Below are 22,336 nucleotides of genomic sequence, written 5' to 3' on the forward strand. Positions count from 1 at the left end.
TGTTGGAGAAGGAAGTTTTTCTTTATATTCCTTTTAGGAAGAGAATGCCGTATTAGTGTGATTTCCTATTTCAATTAGTTGCGTCTAGGCAGGTCAGCAGCTTGTCCTGTTTTTAAATATGCCCAAGGTTAAACCAATCTGTTCTGATATGTTCCTTCAGTGTTAGGCCTTTCCCCCTACACTTGGTAGAGGAAGGAGACAAGTGGCCCACAGTTATTTCTGCCCTGTGTGTGTGAAGTAAATTCTGAGCCAAAAGAATATTCTTTGTTATCTTTCCTGGTTGCTGTGTTTTTTTTAAACAAAAACCTGTATTTCAGGAAACGCGTTATGTACAGTGAAGTGCGATGAAAAGGTGAAGGTGTTTTCTGTCCGAGGAACGGCTTTTGAAGCGGCAGCAACAAGTGGAGGTGGTGCCAGTTCTGAGAAGGGTGAGCGTTCACTTGCGGTCTATGTTTGTTTTTCTGTTCGAGAGATGGTCTCTGGTTAAACTTCTAATGCAGAGAACCTGCCGTGATATTCCCAATCTTACCCCAAAGTAAGAAATATTTGGAACATCTTTTTCATGTCACGTTTGGTACCAGGATAGCTGCTTTGGTAGATCAAAGGGGTGGGGGAGAGAGGGCCCATTAACCCCTAGCGTGCCGGGCGTGATGGCGCTCCTCCCGCAGTGTCACTGTGAGATGCCAGTAGTTCACTCTTCATTGCAGATTTCCTGAACTGCTGTACAATCAGCAACAATGCCTTGGCAGTGTTAGCACAGTTCCTAGGATATCGGTTGGCACTCAAAGGGTTAAGGTGAATGTGCTCCGTGGATGTTAAGGTTTTTGCTCTCCTCTCACTGTTCCTGCTGTGATCCTTGGAGGTTCTGCTGAGTGGAAGGATGTGATAGTAAATGGGCAGCCAGTGCTACACCTTAACAGACACAGCATCTTATCTGAACCACGTAGACAGGGTTATGTCAGTTTATAGGTAAATCTCAGAATTAGCTGACTTCTCAGAAGGCATGCAGCCAATGAGGGAAAGGCTAGAATCTAGTCCCCGTCGTCTTTCAAAAAATCAGAGAGAATGTAAGTGGGAGCCCAAAAAATGTACAACAGCCAACAAACAAATGTCATGGGATTAATTCTTTGTGTGTTTCTCTTAAAAATTGTTGTTTTACAACTGGAATTCATAGTCATTGTTTTGTTATACATGTATATCAATGTATGCAGCATCCAGTACTTCCCCGGTGGGGATATCAGAATGGCTCGACCAGAAATTAACCAAAAGTGATCGACCAGAGCTAACTGGCGCCAAAGTGGTGGTATCTGGCGGTAAGTGAGATTTGTGATGTATTAATTTTAAAGGACGATGTTAAGTTAAAATACTTTGATTTTATTAATGTTTATTTTAGAGGAGCACAGATTTTTTTCCCCAAATGTAAGAAGTAGGTAACTTGTGAGTATTATTTCCATTTCACCAAGTAGGAAAATGAAATCATGAGCTTAATACCCAAGTTGGGCTTTCTGTTGCAAATCTGTGTCCCTGGCACCAAGGGGAGCATAATACAGAGCTTATCAACTTAACTTTACAGCTTAGTATCTTTGTTTATTGACTGACTTCCAAGTTGTTCTGAGGAGTACGGTTGGCTTGTGAGTCATAGAAAGAATTGGGGGGAATGTTGGGCCATGTGGTGTGATTCTCACCCTTCACACGACTTTGTTCCAACTTGCTGTGCTTTCCAGGGTCCTTCTCTATGAATAACTCTGTGAAAGTTTCTTCACGTTTAATATCAAAGCTGTTAACGTTGCACACGCTTGCTTCTTTTTGTATGTCATGCTCCTGTTTTTAGAAAAACACACACCCATTTTATATAGTCGGCTATGATTTTAAAATCTTTCCAAAGTAAACATCAAACAAAATAAGCTTCCAGACAGCCTTGCACTGGCAAGAGGCATTGAGGGGAAATAATTTAACATGTTGAAAAGATATATCTGACTCATTTCATCCCTTATTTATTCAAGAAATGATTGTTGTTGGGTGCTGCTCTGTGCCAGGCCCATGGCACAGTGCTGGGGAAAGAGGAAGGCAGGGCTTCTTGCTGGTGGGGTGTGGGAAGTCTAGTGGAATGACTTCCATTCAAATCACTTCAGCCATTCAGTGAAGTTGTGCTAAATACCGTGGATATAGCAGTGACCGAGATAGATATGGATCCCATATCTATCCCACAGTTAAAGAGTTTTTGTTCTAGTGGGGAGACCGATTGAAAGATGGGTTGTCCCCTTAGTTAACTGGTTGGTTAATTACAGCGGCATTGAATGCTGTTCGGACGTATAGGAGCATCACCGGGAGGACCGGGCAGGCTTCTCGGAGGAGGGGGCGTGCTTACGGTGGCCGTTGTGAAATGCGAAGATCACTCAGGTATACAAAGTTGCAAAGTTTTTGTAGAATGGAGTTTATATTTGCCTATTTTTTTTCTTTTTTATTGAGGTCGGGGTTTGAAGAGTGGCGAGAACTTTAAGTTGTTATATGATTTGGCGGATCAACTACATGCTGCAGGTAAAGTTGTTTTCCTTAGTAGAAAAATGTTCCCTTTTCATGGAGATCTTTTTTCTTTATTTTTTCATTTATCTGTGTCACTCAAGGCTGATAATTATGTTACTTTTTCCAGTTTTTACGTTTCTCTCTGAAACAGTTTTTCTTAGTCTCCAAGTTAATGGTAAAGCATTCAGTGAGGAGTGGGTGTCTCCAGTCTTTTTTATTATTTATGTAACACTTAATTTGCCAAATCTTAGTAGTTTTTTCCATTTTTAAGAGAATTTAAATATTGGCTTCAGTGCCTACTTCAGATTCAGGAATGCCCTTGTTTTTTTCTTTATTGGTGGTCTAATATAAATCTCATACAAATTGAAATGAACATTTAATATTTTAAAATTGTATTTAATCATTTATAGGAAAGGTAGAAAATATGAGGGGAGAGAAAAACAGGGAATAGAATTGTGGGTCCCAGTGAGGTTAGAGGATTGTTGGAGTTAGTACTAATGGAAGTCAGTCAGGAAGAGGCAGGTCACAGAGAGACTTCGGAAATGGGAGCTGTCAGGGGATATTGGTAATAGAGAAGTTGGATGTGGCCATGGGTGTGGGTGAGGTAGCACGGACGACAATAAATGGAGGAGAGTCGTTTAAGGAACTAAGAATCCAGGGTGTTAAAATCTCCAAGAATGAAGACTAGTATTTGAGAAAGTGACAGTGACCCAGAAGCTAAAAATCATTGAGAAATAAAGGGGATAGACCAGGGGTGGGCAAACTTTTTGACTCGAGGGCCACAATGGGTTCTTAAACTGGACCGGAGGCCGGGACAAAAGCATGGATGGAGTGTTTGTGTGAACTAATATAAATTCAAAGTAAACATCATTACATAAAAGGGTACGGTCTTTTTTTTTTTTTTTTTAGTTTTATTCATTTCAAACGGGCCGGATCCGGCCCGCGGGCCTTAGTTTGCCCACGGCTGGGCTAGATAAAGGAAGGAGTTGATAACGTAAGACCTTAATAAAGTAAATTTCTAACTGTACTAGATCAGTGTTGGGGTTTTTGTTTTGTTCTATAATTATCAGTGATATCCCAACTAGCTGAATCATCAGGCTTAAAAATGACCATTTTCCCCCTTAGTTGGTGCTTCGCGTGCTGCTGTTGATGCTGGCTTTGTTCCCAATGACATGCAAGTTGGACAGACAGGAAAAATAGTAGCACCAGTAAGTATTGCAATAAAATATGCAAAGTTATATGGGGATAAGGCCTGTATGCATTTGTTGAACACTCGCCTCAGTGATTTATGTCCTGTTCCGTGTGCTTAAGCAGTTACCGTTACATGGTGAGTGTGTTCTTCACAAGGTCTGTGGACTTCCGGGACTCCGTCAGTGCTTGGCTGTTCTTAAATCCACCATTGTTTTTCAGATTTTTCAAATTCATCTTATAACACGAAATATAAAATTGGTAAAAGCAGCATTTCATTGTAAAATGGACTTTATAAGTTCACATTGACATTTATTTGGTATAAAGCCTATATATTATAAAATCAATCCACAAAAATAATGAGTCTGTAGTAATGAACACAGAATCTTGAATTTTATAAATCTGTATTTATATATACAGAATCTTGCATTTCTGTATTTTAGTTGCATGAGATTTATAAAATTCGGATCCACCTAGATAAGCGATCCCAGGAAGTTCCTCAGTTAAACCTGTCCAACACTTACAAAGGGAATGCTTAGCTTTCACAGTTGAGTCAGTGAAATACGTAATGATCATCACATTTCTCAGAGGATGCAAGTCTTCAGTGAGCAGGATTCTCAGCCACTTTACATATTTATCGTGTGGAGGGAAATGAGTGGTCTTACTGTATCTCAAAACAAGATACACGTATTTTTGCTTTTTGAAAGCTTGGGTCAAGCCACTTTGCTTTCACGAAAGTCCTACATTATTATTCTGTTTTGCTTAACTGAAAGAAATCTGAAGAGGATTTATGACTTTTGTGGAAAAAAAAGTGAAAAGCGAAAATCGTATTCAATGTTTGTTCTGCAGTAACAGGCAGTGGCGTCCTGAGGGCGGGAGTGGCCCTACGTTCACTGTGACGTGGTGTTACTTTCAGTTCCGGATGTCAGGCCAGTGTGGGGATCTGGGAACTCGCACACAGTTATCCATGTAAATCAGCGGTTCTCAACCTGGGGGTCGCGACCCCTTTGGGGGTCAAACGACCCTTTCACAGGGGTCGCCTATGACCATCGGAAAACACATATATAATTACATACTGTTTTTGTGATGAATCACTATGCTATAATGATGTTCAATCTGTAACAATGAAAATACATCCTGCATATCAGATATTTACATGACGATTCATAACAGTAGCAAAATTACAGTTATGAAGTAGCAACGAAAATAATGTTATGGTTGGGGGTCCCCACAACATGAGGAACTGTGTTGAAGGGTCGCGGCATCAGGAAGGTTGAGAACCACTGCATATAAATGAATGACAGCCCTAACCGGTTTGGCTCAGTGGATAGAGCGTCGGCCTGCGGACTCAAGGGTCCCAGGTTCGATTCCGGTCAAGGGCATGTACCTTGGTTGCGGGCACATCCCCAGTGGGGGGTGTGCAGGAGGCAGCTGATTGATGCTTCTCTCTCATCGATGTTTCTGACTCTCTCTATCCCTCTTCCTTCCTCTCTGTAAAAAATCAATAAAGTATATTAAAAAATAAAAATAAATAAATGAATGACAATTGCTTAGTTTTATGCCATTTGGCTTAATGGATGGTTTCCTTGGAACGCTCTACTCTGAGAGAGTGGGAAACCTGTATTTTCACAGCCATTAAAAATGTCTCTCATCTCAGTGCCCTGTTCATCAGATGTTCATTCAAAATTTCACAATAGTCAAAATTATAAGTATTTTCTTGGAATTTGTTTTGAAGTGCCTGTTCAGTTTTTTGCCCATTTCGAAATTGGATGCTTTGTTTTATCATCTGTTTGTAGGAGTTATTCATATAAGCTGTGTACAGATTCTTTGTTAGACACATGCACTGTGAATATTTTCCCGTGCTGGGCCTTCCCTATCCATCTTCCGTTTTATTTCGTGTTGAGCGTATCGTTGGCGACTACCTTCCCCATTCAGTGGGTTGTCTTTGTGTTTGGTTTCCTTTGCTGTGAAGACACTTTTTAGTTTGATGCTTATTTTATTTGTTTGTTTTCCTTGCCAGAGGAGATAGATCAGAAAAAATGCTGCTAAGAGACATGTCAGAGTTATGATTGCCTGTTTTCCTGTAGGATTTTTATGGTTTCAAGTTTTATATTTAAGCCTTCACCATTTTGAGTGTATTCTTGTATATGATGTAAGAAGGTGGTCTGGTTTCATTTTTTGGCATGTGTTTGTTCAGTTTCCCCAATACCATCTACAAATAGACGGTCTTTATGCCCCAGAGTGCTCTTCCCTCCCTTGTTATATGTTAACTGACCACACAGGTGTGGGTTTATTTCTGGCTCTGTATTCTGTCCCATTGCTCTGTGTGTCTGTTTTTATGCCAATGCCATGTCGTTTGATTGCTACGGCCTGTAGTCTGGTTTGGGGTCAGGTAGCGTGACCTCCCACTTCGTTTTGCTTTGTCAGGTTTTCTGTGGCTGTTTGGGGTCTTTGTGGTTTTATGAAAATTTTTGGATTGTGTGTTTTAGTTCTATGAAAAACACCATTGGTGAGAGGAGTATTTTAATAGCCTTTTCAGAAAATTGTGGATATTGTTCTTTAACATCACATCAAAACTTGACAAGTAGTCATTTCGGAAAGGTTATTTCAAGTGTGGATTCTGAAACCATATCAATGAACATTTCATTCTCTTACATTAAGATCCATTGGTCTACATTGCACTTTGAATGGATCTTTTGCCATCTTGCAACATTACGCATTGTCTATTTAGAAAATAATGGTTTGCTGAGTTGGCACATCTCCCAAATGTGCAAACCATATCTTATCAATATCAAAGAAATCACATTTACTAGTATCACCACTTGTCTTATTAAAAGACACTTTAAAGCTCATATTCATGGATACAAGTCTTTTAGAATTCTAATTATCACCTAAATGCTCAAATTTTGTCCTTGGCAACAAAAACTTTCAGTTGTTTTCTCAGAATTGACTCTTTGCTTTCTGGTCTGAAAAGTTAAAATAAATAATTTTTGGCTTTTAAACTCACCATGTCTGTGTGTAAAATAAAACATTCAGCCCAGCTGGCGGCTCAGTGGTTGAAGCAGGAGGTCACGGTTCATTCCCAGTCGGCACACGCCCTGGTTGTGGGCTCCGTCCCCAGTGAGGGCGTGCAGGAGGCAGGCAGCCAATCAGTGATCCTTTTTCGTCATTGATGTTTTTATTTCACTCCCTCTCCCTTCCTCTCTGAAATCAATAAAAACATTAAAAAGTTTAAAAAATAATAGGCTTAAAATTTAAAATATATAAAGTTTTCAAAAATTAAATGTTATTGCCATCCAGGACAACAAATACTGTGTTTGCTTGTGTGTACAAGGAAACCTTTGGGATTTCAGATGTCAGTTTATTGGATGGTAATGGGGTTAAAGACCTTACAGCAGTTATAACTGTAAGAGCACCATTACTGTCCTGAGAACGAACTGAGTTAAGCTCTCTAAACATTCGTATTTATACTTAAAGACATATTACCTTAAAAGTTTTTAGGAAACACAAAAATACAGGTACATTCTAGTAGTTATCAGAGTGGTGATTTCCTCATAAGTGATGTAGTCTCGAGGAGACTCCACTATACAGTGTGATAGGATGAAAGAAAAGGCAGGTACCACTTTGATGTCACTGAAAGTCTTGACCTTGGAGACACCTGGAGGGGTCTTGGGGCCCCAGGGATGCGCAGACCTTATTGGAGCGTCCCGTCCTGGTACTTGTGGGTTATAGACGGTGAACAACATGTAGAGATCATGGATTCTGTTATATTCCTCTGAAGATCATTATGTTTGATTTTAGCAGGCAGTGAACTCGGCAGAAATAAAACTCCAAACTGCCTTCTCTTTTCGTCCTTGCCAGTGGCGTAGAGGCACCGCACACAGGTCTGATGCCGCCTCACCAAGTTCTGAGCAGAGTCTGTGGTTCCGTCTGGGGTTTTCCCCTCACTTTCCTGGTCCGTGGCAGCCAAGGGACTGGCTCTGTGTTTCCTCAGCTGATACGACTGCGGGTTCCATTCCAGGGGCTGCTCTCCGATCGGGAGCGAGTGGAGGTGCATGGTGGGCTCACCTCGTGCCTCCTCCCTGCAGAGCTGGCCTCTCAGGTGCTCCTGTCTCGGTGGGTCTCCGTGTCCTTACACAGGGACTGTCTGTGTTTAACCAGGTGCATCGTTTCCTCCGCAGGAGTTACTCCCTCAGGGCTGTAAGCAGGAGTCCTGAGGCCCTGGATTGAATGCATTACTTCACACTGTTCCGACTAGTGCCGATTTGGATTATTATCTCCTAAATGATATTTTAATTAATGCTGCTAAATGCTGCATTAGGTTCTTGGCAGCCAATCCCACCGTTGGCATGGGTTTCACTTGTGGACATGCAGAGCTGTCTTACCCCCCACACTTTCTCGCCTGCTATTGAACCGTCTCCCTTGTCTGCTAGTCATGCCGTGTTTCTTTGTGTTTAAAACTGAACACAGTCCTTTCATTTATCTTCATTAAATTTTGATCTGTGTTCTCTACTAGAAACCTCTTGTAATAGTTCTGAAAAGCATCATCGCAAATAGTAAGAAGTTCCCTGTTTTTTCAAGTAAGGGGAAACATTTCATTGTACTCACAAAATAATTTTTTATTATCAAAATTTTGAGAAAACATAATATCCAAAAGATTCTATGAATTTAGTTACACTTTTTGTTGTTAATCCTCACCCGACGATATTTTTCCTATTGATTTTTAGAGAGAGTAGAAGGGAGGAAGGAAGGGTGGGAGGAGAGAGAGAGAGACAGACAGACAGACAGACAGACAGACATCAATGTGAGGCCGGGGATCAAACCTGCAACCCGGGCATGTGCCCTTGCCTGGGAATCACACCAGTGACCTTTGGTGCCCGGGCTGCCTCTTGCCACACTGGCCAGGGCTAGTGACACTTTTAAGTATATTTTTCTTTGATCATTCACAGCAGTTTACACAAACATACAGAAGATTATTGAACATGTATATATGGAGCATTTCCTGGTATGTTGATGGATTCATGCTCCCTTTAAGAATTCCAACGCAATGATATGAAACCACCAATCTATAGCTTATGTTACAACAAAGACTTCGTTCCTCTCTATTTGTTAATTAATTTTTTATTTGGAAATAATTTCAAACTTACAGAAAGTTGAAAAGCTGTAACAGTACTGTGTGGTTTTGATTTGTATTTCCCTGAAGATTTAGTGATGTGGAGCACCTTTCCATGTGCCTGTTGGCCATCTGTCTGTATGTCTTTCCATTTTTAAATAAGATTATTATTATTATTATTATTATTATTTTTGCTATTCAGTTGTATGAGTTCTATTTTTTAAAAATATATTTTTATTGATTTCAGAGGAGAAACATCAGTGATGAGAATCATTGATCGGCTGCCTCCCACACACCCCCTACTGGGGATCGAGCCCGCAACCTGGGCATGTGCCCTTGACTCTTCAGTCCGATGAGCCAAACCAGCCAGGGCTGTATGAGTTCCTTATATGTTTTGGATGTTAACCCCTTATTGGAGATATGATTTGCAGATACTTTTCTCCCATTCAGTAGGTTGCCCTTTCATTTTGTTGGTTTCCTTTGCTGTGCAAGGGGCGTAGATACCTGGACCAGACTGACAGCTACTGTCAGAGGGGAGGGGGAGTGGATGAAAGACAGTGACGAGATTAACCAAAGAACATATATGCATAACCCATAGACACAGACAAGTCTTGACCTTGGATATTATTAAAGCGGTGATGATAAACATCTTTATTCTTATTTTCAAGGAAATCCCTCTACTATTACAATACTAGATATGTTTGCTGTCTGTTTTTGGTAGACATTCTTTATCAGATTAAAGAAGTTCCCTACAATAGATCGTATGTAATAGTTAAAAAGGGTTAAGGGTTTAGACTTTCCAGCCAGGTTGCCCGAGTCCAGCTCTGAGTGTTCCCACTGGCTTCCTGTGTGACCTTGGACAAACCCCTGAACTTCTCTGTACAGTCTTGTCACCGTCTAGTGGTGATGATGGTCACTGTGGGGCCCGGCCAGCCTGGCTCAGGCCTGAGCATCGACCTAGGAACCAGGAGGTCACAGTTCTATTCCCGGTCAGGGCACGTGTCCGGGTTGCAGGCTCGATCCCCAGTAGGGGGCGTGCAGGAGGCAGCGGTCCATGATTCTCTCTCATCATTGATGTTTCTCTCTCTCCCTCTCCCTCTCCCTTCCTCTCTGAAATCAGTAAAAAATAGTCACTGTTTGATTTGGTAGTTATAAAGTCTTGCTGAGTTAATATCTGTCAAACACTTAAAATTGTGCCCAGCATTTCCTATTACAAATCCTCATTTGCTAAGACCTTTTTTTCTTTTGAAATAATGAACAGATACTGCTGAATTCTTATTTCTTTAACTGATGTCTGATAATGTCATTGGATGTTGTTAGCACATTAATATTTGTTGAGCTTAATACGATGTCAGATTTCTGCCATGATTAGAACTAGAACGGCCTTTGCGCCTTGGCCAGGGGCAGTTCCGCCGCCTGCAGAGACTTGCTGGCTTCACCTTCCTAACCGTCAGGTGAGAAGCATGTTGCAGTCATTATAGAGCCCGTCATCTATTGCCAGGGAAATGGGTGTTTGCATTCAGTGCGTCTTCTTCGTGGTAGTAGGTTGCTTTGTCTACATTTTGGTGTTACACTAGCAGATCAGGGTCCATTTATAATTCTGATAGTAAGCGAAAAGTTACTAGATGAAGAAGCAGTTTTGGGAGAATTTATCAACACAAGAAATTTTGATTCTGGGGCTCTTTTTTGAAAACTCACTAATGTCAGAAAGTCTGTGTAGGAACAAACTTTATAGAGTTATTTGTATACAGCTGGGACTGCTGTTCTGACCTGCTAAAGAGCTGCAGCTTGAGTGTGCTTTTCATACTGCATTATCCAGCTTGGCTTTTAACTCCCAGAGAACTGTGTTCACAAATTGATGCTTTATTCCTTTGGGTTTGGTATGGAAGCATTAAATTGTACTAAAATATTCATATGTGAGTGCATTTAGCTGAAAGCAATTGATGTTCTAGTCCCAAGAGGACCAAGGGCAATTCTGTATGGACTGGCGTCCGCAAGCACCCTAAGCATGGAGCTTCTTAGAGGTAATCGTGTGGCGGGCGGTCAGTCCTGCAGTGCAGCCTGGAAGGACCAGGAGAGGTTGCAGAGTTTATACACGGGGGTTTGGATGCATAAACTGGTTGTGCAGGAGTTAAAAACTTATTTGCTAAAAATTAGTTGTATCTTTGACTTCTAATTTTATCTTTGATTCATTTTTGTTAGACTGATTTATCTAAACATTTATTCCAGAGGACTGTATCAGTAAAATTTTTATACAATACTATTTTATATATAAAGTTAAAATTTGTAAGTTTGGAGAGTCTATTGAATTCTTTTTACATATAGAGTAACTTTGAAAGCATTCCACAGATATGATATATTGACCTATCGTGTCAGTCCAATTTAACAGCTGACATGAAAATCAGTAAGAGTAGACAGAAAATCTTTGTTGTAGCTATCTTGGTGTGGTAACTTGAAAGGAATAGAACTAGTCTAAATTTTTATTCTTATTCTAACTGAATTTTTGGTTCATATTAAAACTGATTTACTTTCTCATGAATAGCTTCAGATATAAACATGCACATGAATGTCAGAGAACATAAGACATGTACTAGGAGGCAATGTTTATTCAATGGATAACTGATCATTTAGCATATGTAATCCCATCCCTTAGTTCACTTTAGGGGCCAAGATAAGAGTGCTAACATCTTGTACAAAAGAATATTTTAATAACTTAATGAAATTCTTACAACTCTAGAAGGTGCTAAAAGGAAATCTTTCTGTAACTGAGGCTGAACTTCACAAATCTGCTTGGCTTTTTTCCCCCATAAACTTTATTTTTTGGACAGTTTTAGAGTTACAGAAAAATTGCAAAGATAGGACAGAGAATTCATGTAGATCCTGTAGTACCTTTTCCCCCTTATTGTTGTTGTCATTTTTTTAAACATTCTAGTAATTAAATCTTATAATTGGCAAAAACATGAGTCTAGAGTTAAGTTTTTTAAAGATGGAGAATTGTGTGAAGTTTTCTGACAGGGTGATCACTTTCTAATGACTTTTTGATTGTTGTGAAATCTAACAAAATATGCCATTTAGTCCTTTTTAAGTATACAATTCAGTGGCAGTAATAACAGTCACAGTGTTGTGCAACCGTCATCACTATACCCAAAGTTTTTCATGGCCCCAAACAGAGAAACTCCATACCCATTGACAGTAGCTCCTCCCTCCCACCCCAGCCCCTGGTCATCCCTGGTCATCCCCGTGTGTCTCTGTGGTTTTGCCTGTGCTGGTGGGTATTTCATAAAAGTGGAATCCTACATTATTTGTCCCTTTGTGACTGTCTTATTCCATTTAGCGTGTTTTCCAATTTCATCTGTGTTGTAGTCTGTGTAAGAACTTTATTCCTTTTTAAGGCCGAAAAATGCCTGAATAACATTCCGTAAACATTGTGTTTATTCATTTACTTGTTGACGGGCATCTGGATTGTTGTTTTCACCGTCTAACCATTGTCAGTAACGTGCTGTGAACATTCACACACAGGTACCTGTTTGAGTCCCTGTTTCCAGCTCTGTAGGTTCCACACCGAGGATGGGGTCCTGGGCCAGATGGTAATTCTATATTTAGCTTTTTGTTGTTGTTAATCCTCATCCGAGGATACTTTTTCCGTTGATTTTTCGAGAGTGGAAGGGAGGGGGAGAGACAGAGAGAAACTTCTATGTGAGAGAGACACATGGATTGGTTGCTTCCTGCATGTGCCCCGACCAGAGCCAGCAATTGAGCTGCAACCGAGGTACCTGCCCTTGACCAGACTCGAACCTGCGCCCCTTCAGTCTGTGGGCTGACGCTCTAACCGCTGAGCAGAACCGGCTAGGGCTATGGTTAGCTTTTTGAGGAACCTCCAAACTGTTTTTCTCAGGTTATTCTGTAGCTTTCATGAGCTCCTTGGCATAAAAGTTACCATAATTTTATTTTATCTTATTATTTATTTCTTTATTTTAAAGATATTTTTATCGATTTCAGAGAGGAAGGGAGAGGGAGAGAGAGATAGAAACATCAATGATGAGAGAGAATCACTGATCGGCTGCCTCCTGCACTCTCCCTACTAGGGATCGAGCCCGCAACCTGGGCATGTGCCCTTGACCGGAACCGAACCCAGGACCCTTCAGTCCGCAGGCTGACGCTCTATCCACTGAGCCAAGCCAGCTAGGGATTATCATAATTTTAGACTAAACATCAAGAAAGGCTGTGCTTAAGCAGTGGCCTACTTTTCCTAGTAATTTTGGGAAAGTGGCAGCAAGGTGAGTGAAGAGAGTAGTACTTGGAAGCCTGTTCTGGAGAGCTGTTCCTGGGGCTTCGGTTTTTTTCTCATTGGTAAGTGTAGAGGATTGCTTAGACGACCTTAGAGTTCCTTACTACGCCAGCATTCTTTACTGGTCTGTACAACTCAGCATGTTCGGACTGACTTGGGAAACCTTAATGATAAAATATTTGATGGTCAACTTTTTAAAAAATATATATATTTTATTGATTTTTTACAGAGAGGAAGGGAGAGAGATAGAGAGTTAGAAACATCAATGAGGGAGAAACATCGATCAGCTGCCTCCTGCACATCTCCTACTGGGGATGTGCCCGCAACCCAGGTACATGCCCTTGACCGGAATCGAACCTGGGACCTTTCAGTCCGCAGGCTGACGCTCTATCCACTGAGCCAAACCGGTTTTGGCTTTAGTCAAACTTTTTATTTAACCTGCTGAAATGCAAAGCTTTGCACTAGATTGTTTATATATCTAAGTACTTTGGTGTCATTTACCCAAATATTTCAATATAAATTAATCTGAATAGTTTCAACAAGGTATCTAATAATATACTTGGCTTTCTCACATTCTTAGTATACTTGGGGAGTATTTTCCCGCACTGAAAAATGTGTGAAATAATGTAGAAGCTCAAGTTAATACTAAGCACTTAATTGCAAAATAGTTCAATATTAAAAGTTACACTTTACTGTAAAAAATTCTCTTAAGAAAACCTTATTTCAGGTCCTGTGCATCCTATGTACTCAAAACCCATCATTTAAAAACAGTACTAAAAGGTTAAAGAGCTGAAATTTCACTTTTTCTGAGTTACAGTTAAACTTTTTCAATTATGAGCCACAATATAGTTAATGTCCTTATTTTTAAAAAAAATTTTTTTTACTTTGTATTTGAGCAACTGGGTTATTCGTTTACATTTTGTAAAAAACAGTGAAGTGCATGCTGAAGCATCTGCTTGCATATGAACTGCCATCTGCTCTGGGCTTGTCCCCACCAGGGAGCCGGAGGAAGGCACTCACTCGGCTCCTCCTGGGGAAAGAGGATCCGGCAGGAGAACATGGAGACGCTCATTTCCAAGGCTGGGTTTAGGGTTTCAAACATGTTTGGCTGAATTCAGGGCTCACGTCCTCTGCCTAATGAGCACACGCCTCGGAAGGTCCGTTCATGCGAAGCCTCCAGAGGCTGGGCGGGGACCGCTGCCCGCCCTCCGCTAAGTGTTTGCTGCCTTTGCTCTGACTTCCCATTAGGAGTCATTGGGAGCCAGTTCTTGACGACATTGAAAGCCAGGTCTGAGTGTTTTTTATCTGAAACTATTAGCTAGTTTTCAATGCAGGTACGTAAATTAAAACAAGCATCAACAACAGTAAACAGGAATTTCCAAGTCTTGCCTCTTCTGGGTCTGTCTCCTTGACGGCCTTGCCGCTGGTGCGCGTGGGGGGCCTGGCTGAGAAGTTCCTTTGCCAGAGTGATTGGCAGAGAGAGCTGCAGGGTGAAGCTTGTGTCCCTACTCGGCGGAAGGAGCCCAGAGATAATGTACCAACCGGTACTTGGTAACGTGGGACAGAATCTAGTGGTAGCGAGAATTGATGATACTTTTTACATATAAACCTAAGTTAGCTGTTCATCTCATCTGGCTTCAGAGATTTTTCTCTAGATAAACATATATACTAGAGTTTTAATAGACTAGTGACTTCAATTAAAGCTGCCAGAACTGTCACAATAAGAGCTATTGTGGGATAGTAGAGAAAGTACTGAATTTAAAAAACTTGGGTTAAGAATCCTGCCTTTTACTGTGTGGGCAGATCCATGGACAACTCACTCTCCCTGCCTGAGGCTGTGCCTTCTCGTCTGTAAGTGGGAATATTGTCCATTCCTTTGAGTGATTGTCGTCATTGCTGTCGTGTACGTAGAGCACAGTGTGGTTGCTGGCCTCTCCGAGACGGCTCGTGTGACTGTGATGACGAATGTGCGTCCTGCGTGCTGTCCTCGCCGGGAGCACTGGGACATGCTGACGGATGGGACATGCTCTGAGCTTCAGACCCGAGTGTGGGTCAGGCCCCTTTGTGTGACGCTCAGTTTGGCCATCGCCCTGCCTGGGAGTGTGTGGCACAGGAGGGAGCTCTTCGGGAAAAGAGCCACCGATCACTGTGCTTTGCATTGGGGGCCTCTTCCAAAAAGAAAAGGGACTTAGAGAGTAGGCTAGAGGGAGACCAAGATGGCGGCGTAGGTAAACACCGGAGACCACTGCCGCAAACAACCATTTCAAAAATACAACTAAAAGACTGAACGGACATCACCCAGAACCACAGGAAGGCTGGCTGAAGAGAGACTCTACAACTAGAAGGAAAGAGAACAGCAAATCGAGGCTCAGAGGCGGCGCAGTGTGGAAAATACAAAGGTACCGAGGTGCGCGCACAAAGCGGGCTGGTGGCTGAGGACGCGGTTGTCGTTTTCGGTCGGGAGTGAGTCTCAGACTCTGGGCTCCAGATCCGGGCGAGTCTCTAGGGACCCAGACTCAAACGGGAGAAGCGGGATTATCCGGCATCAGTTGGAACCTGAGGGCAGCTTTCTCTCCGAGGTTTGCAGCGGCTGCCGGGGTTCTGAGAAGCAGAGCCTCTGGGAACGGGACTGAGCGTGGCCATAACTGCTCCCTCCGCCCGCCCTGTTGATCCCGCCCCGCCCAAACCCTGCGCACAGCCATTTGCCGATCGCCTCAGGCAAAGGCTGGATTAGCGCCTCCCCAGAAGGCAGACGTTTTCCACACAGCTGATTTCCACAGCCAGTCGACCTGGGGGTCAAATCCCTCTAGTGTTAACTACAACAATTAAGGCTTGGCTAGAACAAGACTGCGCACAGAGACCACAAGGGGGTGCACCAAGAAAGCATAAAAGATGCGGAGACAAAAAAACATGACAGAAATGGAGGATATGGAGCTAAGAATCGCAATTTTGAGGGCTTGCCATAAATTTGTGCAGAGCCTCACGAAAACTAATGAGACCCTCGATGCTACGATAAAGAAATTAGAAAGTAAGCATACACGGACTGAAATAAAGAATATTATACCCAATAGCAGACCAGAGGAGTACAATAATCAAACCAAAGATTCGACAAAAAACACCCAATTGGAAAAGCAAAATGAAAAAAGAATCCGAAAGTGTGAAGATAGTGTAAGGAGCCTCAGGGACAGTTTTAAGCGGTCTAATATCAGAGTCATTGGAGTCCCAGAAGATGAGAGACAGCAAGATATTGAAAACCTATTTCAAGAAATAATGGCAGAAAACTTCCCCCACCTGGTGAAAGAAATGGACTTACAGGTCCAAGAAGCGCAGAGAACCCCAAACAAAAGGAATCCAAAGAGGACCACACCAAGACACATCATCATTAAAATGCCAAGAGCAAAAGACAAAGAGAAAATCTTAAAAGCAGCAAGAGAAAGAGGCTCAATTACCTACAAGGGAATACCCATACGACTGTCAGCTGATTTCTCAACAGAAACTTTGCAGGCCAGAAGGGAATGGCAAGAAATATTCAAAGTGCTGAATACCAAGAACCTACAACCAAGATTACTTTATCCAGCAAAGCTATCATTCAGAATTGAAGGTCAGATAAAGAGCTTCACAGATAAGGAAAAGCTAAAGGAGTTCATCACCGCCAAACCAGTATTATATGAAATGCTGAAAGGTATCCTTTAAGAAGAGGAAGAAGAAGAAAAAGGTAAAGATACAAATTATGAACAACAAACATGCATCTATCAACAAATGAATCTAAGAATCAAGTGAATAAATAACCTGATGTACAGAATGAACTGGTGATTATAATAGAATCAGGGACATAGAAAGGGAATAGACTGACTATTCTTGGGGGAAAAAGGGGTGTGGGAGATGCGGGAAGTGACTGGACAAAAATCATGCACCTATGGATGAACACAGTGGGTGGGGAGTGAGGGTGAAGGGTGGGGTGGGAGCTGGAAGGAGGGGAGTTATGGGGGGAAAAAAGAGGAACAAATGTAATAATCTGAACAATAAAGATTTAATTTAAAAAAAAAAAAAAAAAAAAAAGAAAAGGGACTTAAACACGTCTTGGCAAACGTAAGAAATATCTTGGCCTTTAAATGAACAGCGAGATGAACTATGGCAACATTAATGCGCAGGAGACTTGCTGTAATTAGAAAGTGTAGTTGGGTTAATCTACTCCTCAAAAAGACACTCGTTATTTGCTATAATAAATTCCCTTTAACTCCTAACCCGGCAGTTGTCCTGTGGATTGTGTTATGTTTTAGCTGGAACAGTCGCTGTTGAAGGTTATGCCTCTGTAGTCTTTTGAGTCAGGAAGGTTGAGCGAGAGCTTGCCATGTTGTAAAACTGTTGTCCAGTCTGAGACGTGATAGGTATTGTTTTTGAGAACGTAACGTTCGATCTCTGAACTTTAGTTAGAATTGCTTATGATGTTTTTTTAAATTTTCATCTTCGAAGAAATGTAGCTTTTTATATTCCTTCCCCAACTCTGTCTAGAAAGGGAGGCTGTTGGTAGAAAAGAAACTTTAAACCTGATTTTTAAAGAGATGAAGCAATATTGGCTTGGCCTTTGTGCTCTGACAGATCCAGAGTTAACCACTCCACTCAAACTCATGTGTCATGTAAACAAAAAACTAAATGTTTAAATTTTTCTACTTTGTTTAAAGTAAAGCAGATTGAAGTTTCTGCAGGCAGAATACTGTCCCAATTCCAGAAAGAGTCAGTGTATGAGTTTATATCATGAACTTGTCTAATTTTTACCTCTTATATATTTATATGATCAATTTAATGTCTTGATAATGTATATCTGGGATACGTATCCCTGTACAAAGATTGTGTTAGAATTTTATAAAGAAATTCACCCCACATTCAACCATCACTGTCTAGGAAGTTGGGCAGAAATTATAACTTTATAGCTTACCTTAAAAAAATGCAGAAAAGGCCCTAGCTGGTTTGGCTTAGTGGATAGAGCGTAGGCCTGTGGACTGAAGGGTCCCGTGTTCGATTCCGGTCAAGGGCACGTGCCCTGGTTGCGGGCTCGATCCCCAGAGAGGGGCGTGCAGGAGGCAGCCAGTCAATGATTCTCTCTCATCATTGATGTTTCTATCTCTCTCTCCCTCTCCCTTTCTCTCTGAAATCAATTTTAAAGTATACATATTCTTTAAATTCAAAAAAGGAACCAACAGGAATCAATGACATTTTTCCAGTACATTATCCCAGGAGAACTGTGTCACCGCAATAAGAAATTTCTCTGAGAGACTAATAGTTTAAACTACTCAGTAAAGTGGCGTTCACACGGTCGGCGGCTGTCATGTCATAACGTTTAGTTTAAAGGCCTTGTGATGATTGGGCGATGCTGGCAGCACTGATGGCCTCTGTGTTCTGTTGTGAGCACTTCACATCGTGGTTGTTTGATAATCACACACTCCCATTAGCTGCGCGTGTTCACCTCCGTCTCACACATGCGGTGAACCCTTGAGAGGTTAAGTAACTCCCAAGAACATAGATGGTAAGTGGAAGAGTCAGGACCTGAACCCTTCTCTCTCTCACCTTATTTATTGAGTTACTAGAGGCCCGATGCACCGATTTGTGCACCCGTGGGGTCCCTGGGCCTGGCCTGCGGGGATTGGGGCGAGACCGGCTCTCCGACATCCCCCGAGTGAGAGAGGGCGGGTCTGGGGTGATGAACCCCGGAATCGGGCTCCCTCCTCTCTGGTCCTGAGTGCATCACCCAAGAACCGCAGCTGCCAAGTGACTGTAGCTCGGCAGCTCCTGCATTGAGTGTCTGCCCCCTGGTGGTCAGTGCGCGTCGTAGCTACCCGTCTGATGGTGGTGTAGGCTTTTATATAGATAGATATTAGTGACTGAACAAATGGTTTCTTACACTTGCTCATTTTCAACTTTCTTGAGCTGAGATCTTAGCTCACTAATTTTCTGTCATCCTAAGTATTACTGGTAAGTGCATCCCACGTTTCCTGTTACATGGTCGTCATCCTTTATCCACAGAGTGTACTTTCCAGGACCCCCAGTGTGGTGCCAAACCCTATATATGGGACAGAAGTAGGTTTACAGTTGTTCATATGGAAAGTAATGCAATCCTATCCTATGTAATAAAAGGCTAATATGCAGATCGACGGAACGTCAGAACGACCGGTCCCTGTGACGTGCACTGACCACCAGGGGGCAGACACTCAATGCAGGAGCTGCCCCTGGTGGTCAGTGCACTCCCACAGGGGAAGCACCGCTCAGCCAGAAGCTCTGAGCCGGGCTCACAGCTGGTGAGTGCAGCGGCCGTGGCTAAGGCTGTCCGACTGCCGGGGAGCGGGCCTAAGCCGTCTGTCAGACATCCCCTGAGGGCTCCCGGACTGCGAGAGGGCGCAGGCCGGGCTGAAGGACCCCCACCCCCACCCCAGTGCACAAATTTCGTGCATTGGGCCTCTCGTAATTAATGTAATACAAGAATAAACTCTGTGCCCTGGCTGTCTCGGTTGGGGTGTCGTCCTGTACACCAAAAAGGTTATGGGTTTGATCCCCGGTCGTGGTGCATACGAGAGGCAACCAATCAATGTTTCTCTCTCACATCGATGTTTGTCTCTCTCTCCCTCCTCTTCTCTCTAAAATCAATAAATATATCCTCAGATGAAGATAAAAATAATAATAACTCTGTGTTTCATGTACTCACAACTGTAAACCTACCTTTGCCCCACCCTATACAGTTTTTTCCCTGTACGTACATTCCTATGATAAAATTGATAAATTAGGCACAGTAAGAAATTAATAAATGAATCCCTTTATTCACTTGAAATATATGGTATTAGGGTAGGAATTGAGTAAGTTACCTTATAAAGATAACTCTACAAGTGGAGTTCTTATTAATACTGAGAAAATACTGGTAAGGGGCTACTGCGATGAGAACTTTACTTGAATAGATAAGTGTGTGTGATTGTCAGAAACATCACATCCTCTGAAGATGTTTTGGAAACAGCGTGAAATTTCATCGCGGCGCTCAGCACGTGTGAACGAAGGTGAAGGGCGTTAAGAGGCTCGGCTTTCCAGCTATAAAGGAAGTAAGTTACGGGCATGTGAAGTGTGGTCAGTGACACGCAGAGGCTGTGGTGATGGAGGTTAGTAGGCTCGCCGTGGCGACCACATTGTGAGGCTCAGAGATGCGGAATCACGATGTCGCACACCTGAAGCTGATGTAATGTCGTCTGTCAGCTACACTTTAATTTTTAAAATCTGGAAAAACTTGTTCGTTTCTGGAATTTTTCATTTAATGTTTTCGGACTGCAGTTGCTGATGGGTAACCAAAACTGCAAGGGGGACCGCTGTGCTCTCTTTTTTTGGTATTTTGTTCCAGGTATTTAAAAATTTTAATTTATTAACTCAGATTATTTAGGTGCCCCCCCCCCTTTTTTTTTGAGACGTGTGAGTTTTTAGGATATATTTTTTTCAGGTTCTTCCAGAGTTTTAAGAAAAAACACAACCTACTAGAGAAAAAAACTGGATAGTTTCTTTTCAGAGTGTGCATTTGCTGTATTGAACCGGGGGTGCTCAGCTGCTTTGGTTTTCTGTGATGGTCCAGACGCCCTGAGACTGTGACTGCCGTGGTCAGTCCTGCTGCTCCTGTTCTCAGAGTTGAACACCCCGTGGCCCCGTGGCCGGTCTTGTTCTGACCGGCACGGGCACCGCGGCTCAAGGCGCTGTCTCCTCACCCCCCGCCCACAGGCCCCACAGGCACCTGCAGGGCTGACCCGAAGGCGGCTCCTCAGCTCCTGTCCAGCACGTTCCCATCAGGATGTGGTGGTCGGAACAGGAATTCATTAGTTAGTTTCACTGCTTCTTCTTACGCTGATGCGGCTACAGGACAGTTAGAATTAAACATGGGCTCACGTTACCTCACACGTCTCTGGGCTTGTCAGCGGAGCGGACAGAGGTCGCACGTGCAGGTGGACGGCCGCGTGCCCCTCGCTTCCGCCCTGACTCCCGGCGGGCGGGTGTCCTGCACACGGTCAGGGCGGAGCAGGAGTGAAGCCAGGACTCTCTTCTGAAGAGCGCACCCAGCCACGTCGCCCGCCAGAGGACACTGCCGTGGCTCCACCGTTGGTGGATTTCTCCGACACAAGCGTGTCAGACCCGCGGCCACACGCCTGCTCCGACAGGACTCACGTTTCAGTCCCGGCGTCTTCCTGTTTCTCAGCCGCGTGGGCTTGTCCTCAAGCCGCGGCCCGTGAAACCGGCTTGTAAAAGCTTCTGGGCCCGAGGCCTGTGGCAGCAGGACGGCCGGCACCGGCTGCACACGTGGGGTCCTGTGGGCAGAGGTGACTAGAGCGGGTGTCGGCTTCCTGCCTCTCGGCCTTTGCGCTTCCCAGGCCAGGGGCCGCTCAAGAGGCCCGCGCTCCGTCACACGCGAGTGTCTCCTGAACTGTTCATAGGTTGTTATCCTCTTATTGAACCTTGTGGTTAGCCTGTGAGCGTGAGGTAGGTGTCTTTTCCCACCTGGAAGGTACAGGACGATGTGGACACAGGAAAGCCGCAGCGAGCATTGCTTCTCAGCTCCTCCCTCGTATGGGCGCTTGGGAAGGGCAGTGTCGGCACCACGGGGTTCTGGCTGCCCGGCCAGTCTGCTGGTCACACAGCTTGTCTGAATGAATCAGGGGGAAGGACCCCGTTCTCCAGTGACTTTACTACCATCTGTTGGGAAATTACTGTCATAAAAATGAAGATGTGCAATGGCTGATGGGAATCACACTTCCCTCCAGAGTCCTTCCGTGTCCACGCTGCTCAGCTCTGCACGGCGCTCCGCGGCCCCCTGTGCGCTGAGGGAACCGCACCTTAACTCGTGTGGCCACGGGGTCCCGGGAAGCTAAGGACAAGCCTCACAGACACCTGTGAAGTAGGGTTCACATAACAGGTTCTTCAGACCAGCAATCTGGGCCCCAGAGGCTAGAGGACTGGCCCACAGTCACATGTCTGTCAGGGGCTGGGCTGGGGTTGACCCGTGGGCAGCGAGATGCCAGAGCCGGGCTCGTAGCCACAGGGCCGGGTGCTCTTGCGGCCTCTGGGGAACCACCTGACGCAGCAGCTCTGTCTCAGCCCGTTCTGTGGGCAAGTCTGCAGCTACAGTCTGTCCAGTTTTGACAGGAGGAGGGGTTTGCCTTTTTCTGCCGGCCCTTGTGTGCCATGAAGCGCTGTCTCTGTATCGCAGA

General features: G+C 43.5%; 1 protein-coding gene across 1 annotated transcript in view; it reads left to right on the top strand.

Annotated features, from left to right (window-relative positions):
- Positions 1–22,336, top strand: part of ETFA (electron transfer flavoprotein subunit alpha) — a 39,244-nt gene that overhangs the window by 9,883 nt on the left and 7,025 nt on the right. Inside the window, exons 6-9 of the mRNA XM_070400635.1 lie at positions 318–428; positions 1,212–1,313; positions 2,470–2,538; positions 3,649–3,731. Coding sequence (XP_070256736.1) covers positions 318–428; positions 1,212–1,313; positions 2,470–2,538; positions 3,649–3,731 — 365 coding nt within the window. The remainder of the gene's footprint in view (positions 1–317; positions 429–1,211; positions 1,314–2,469; positions 2,539–3,648; positions 3,732–22,336) is intronic.

The sequence above is a fragment of the Myotis yumanensis genome, unplaced genomic scaffold, assembly GCF_028538775.1.
Source record: "Myotis yumanensis isolate MYYU_CA2020_CCGP unplaced genomic scaffold, mMyoYum1.0.hap1 SCAF_20, whole genome shotgun sequence".
NCBI classification, from domain to species: Eukaryota; Metazoa; Chordata; class Mammalia; order Chiroptera; family Vespertilionidae; genus Myotis; species Myotis yumanensis.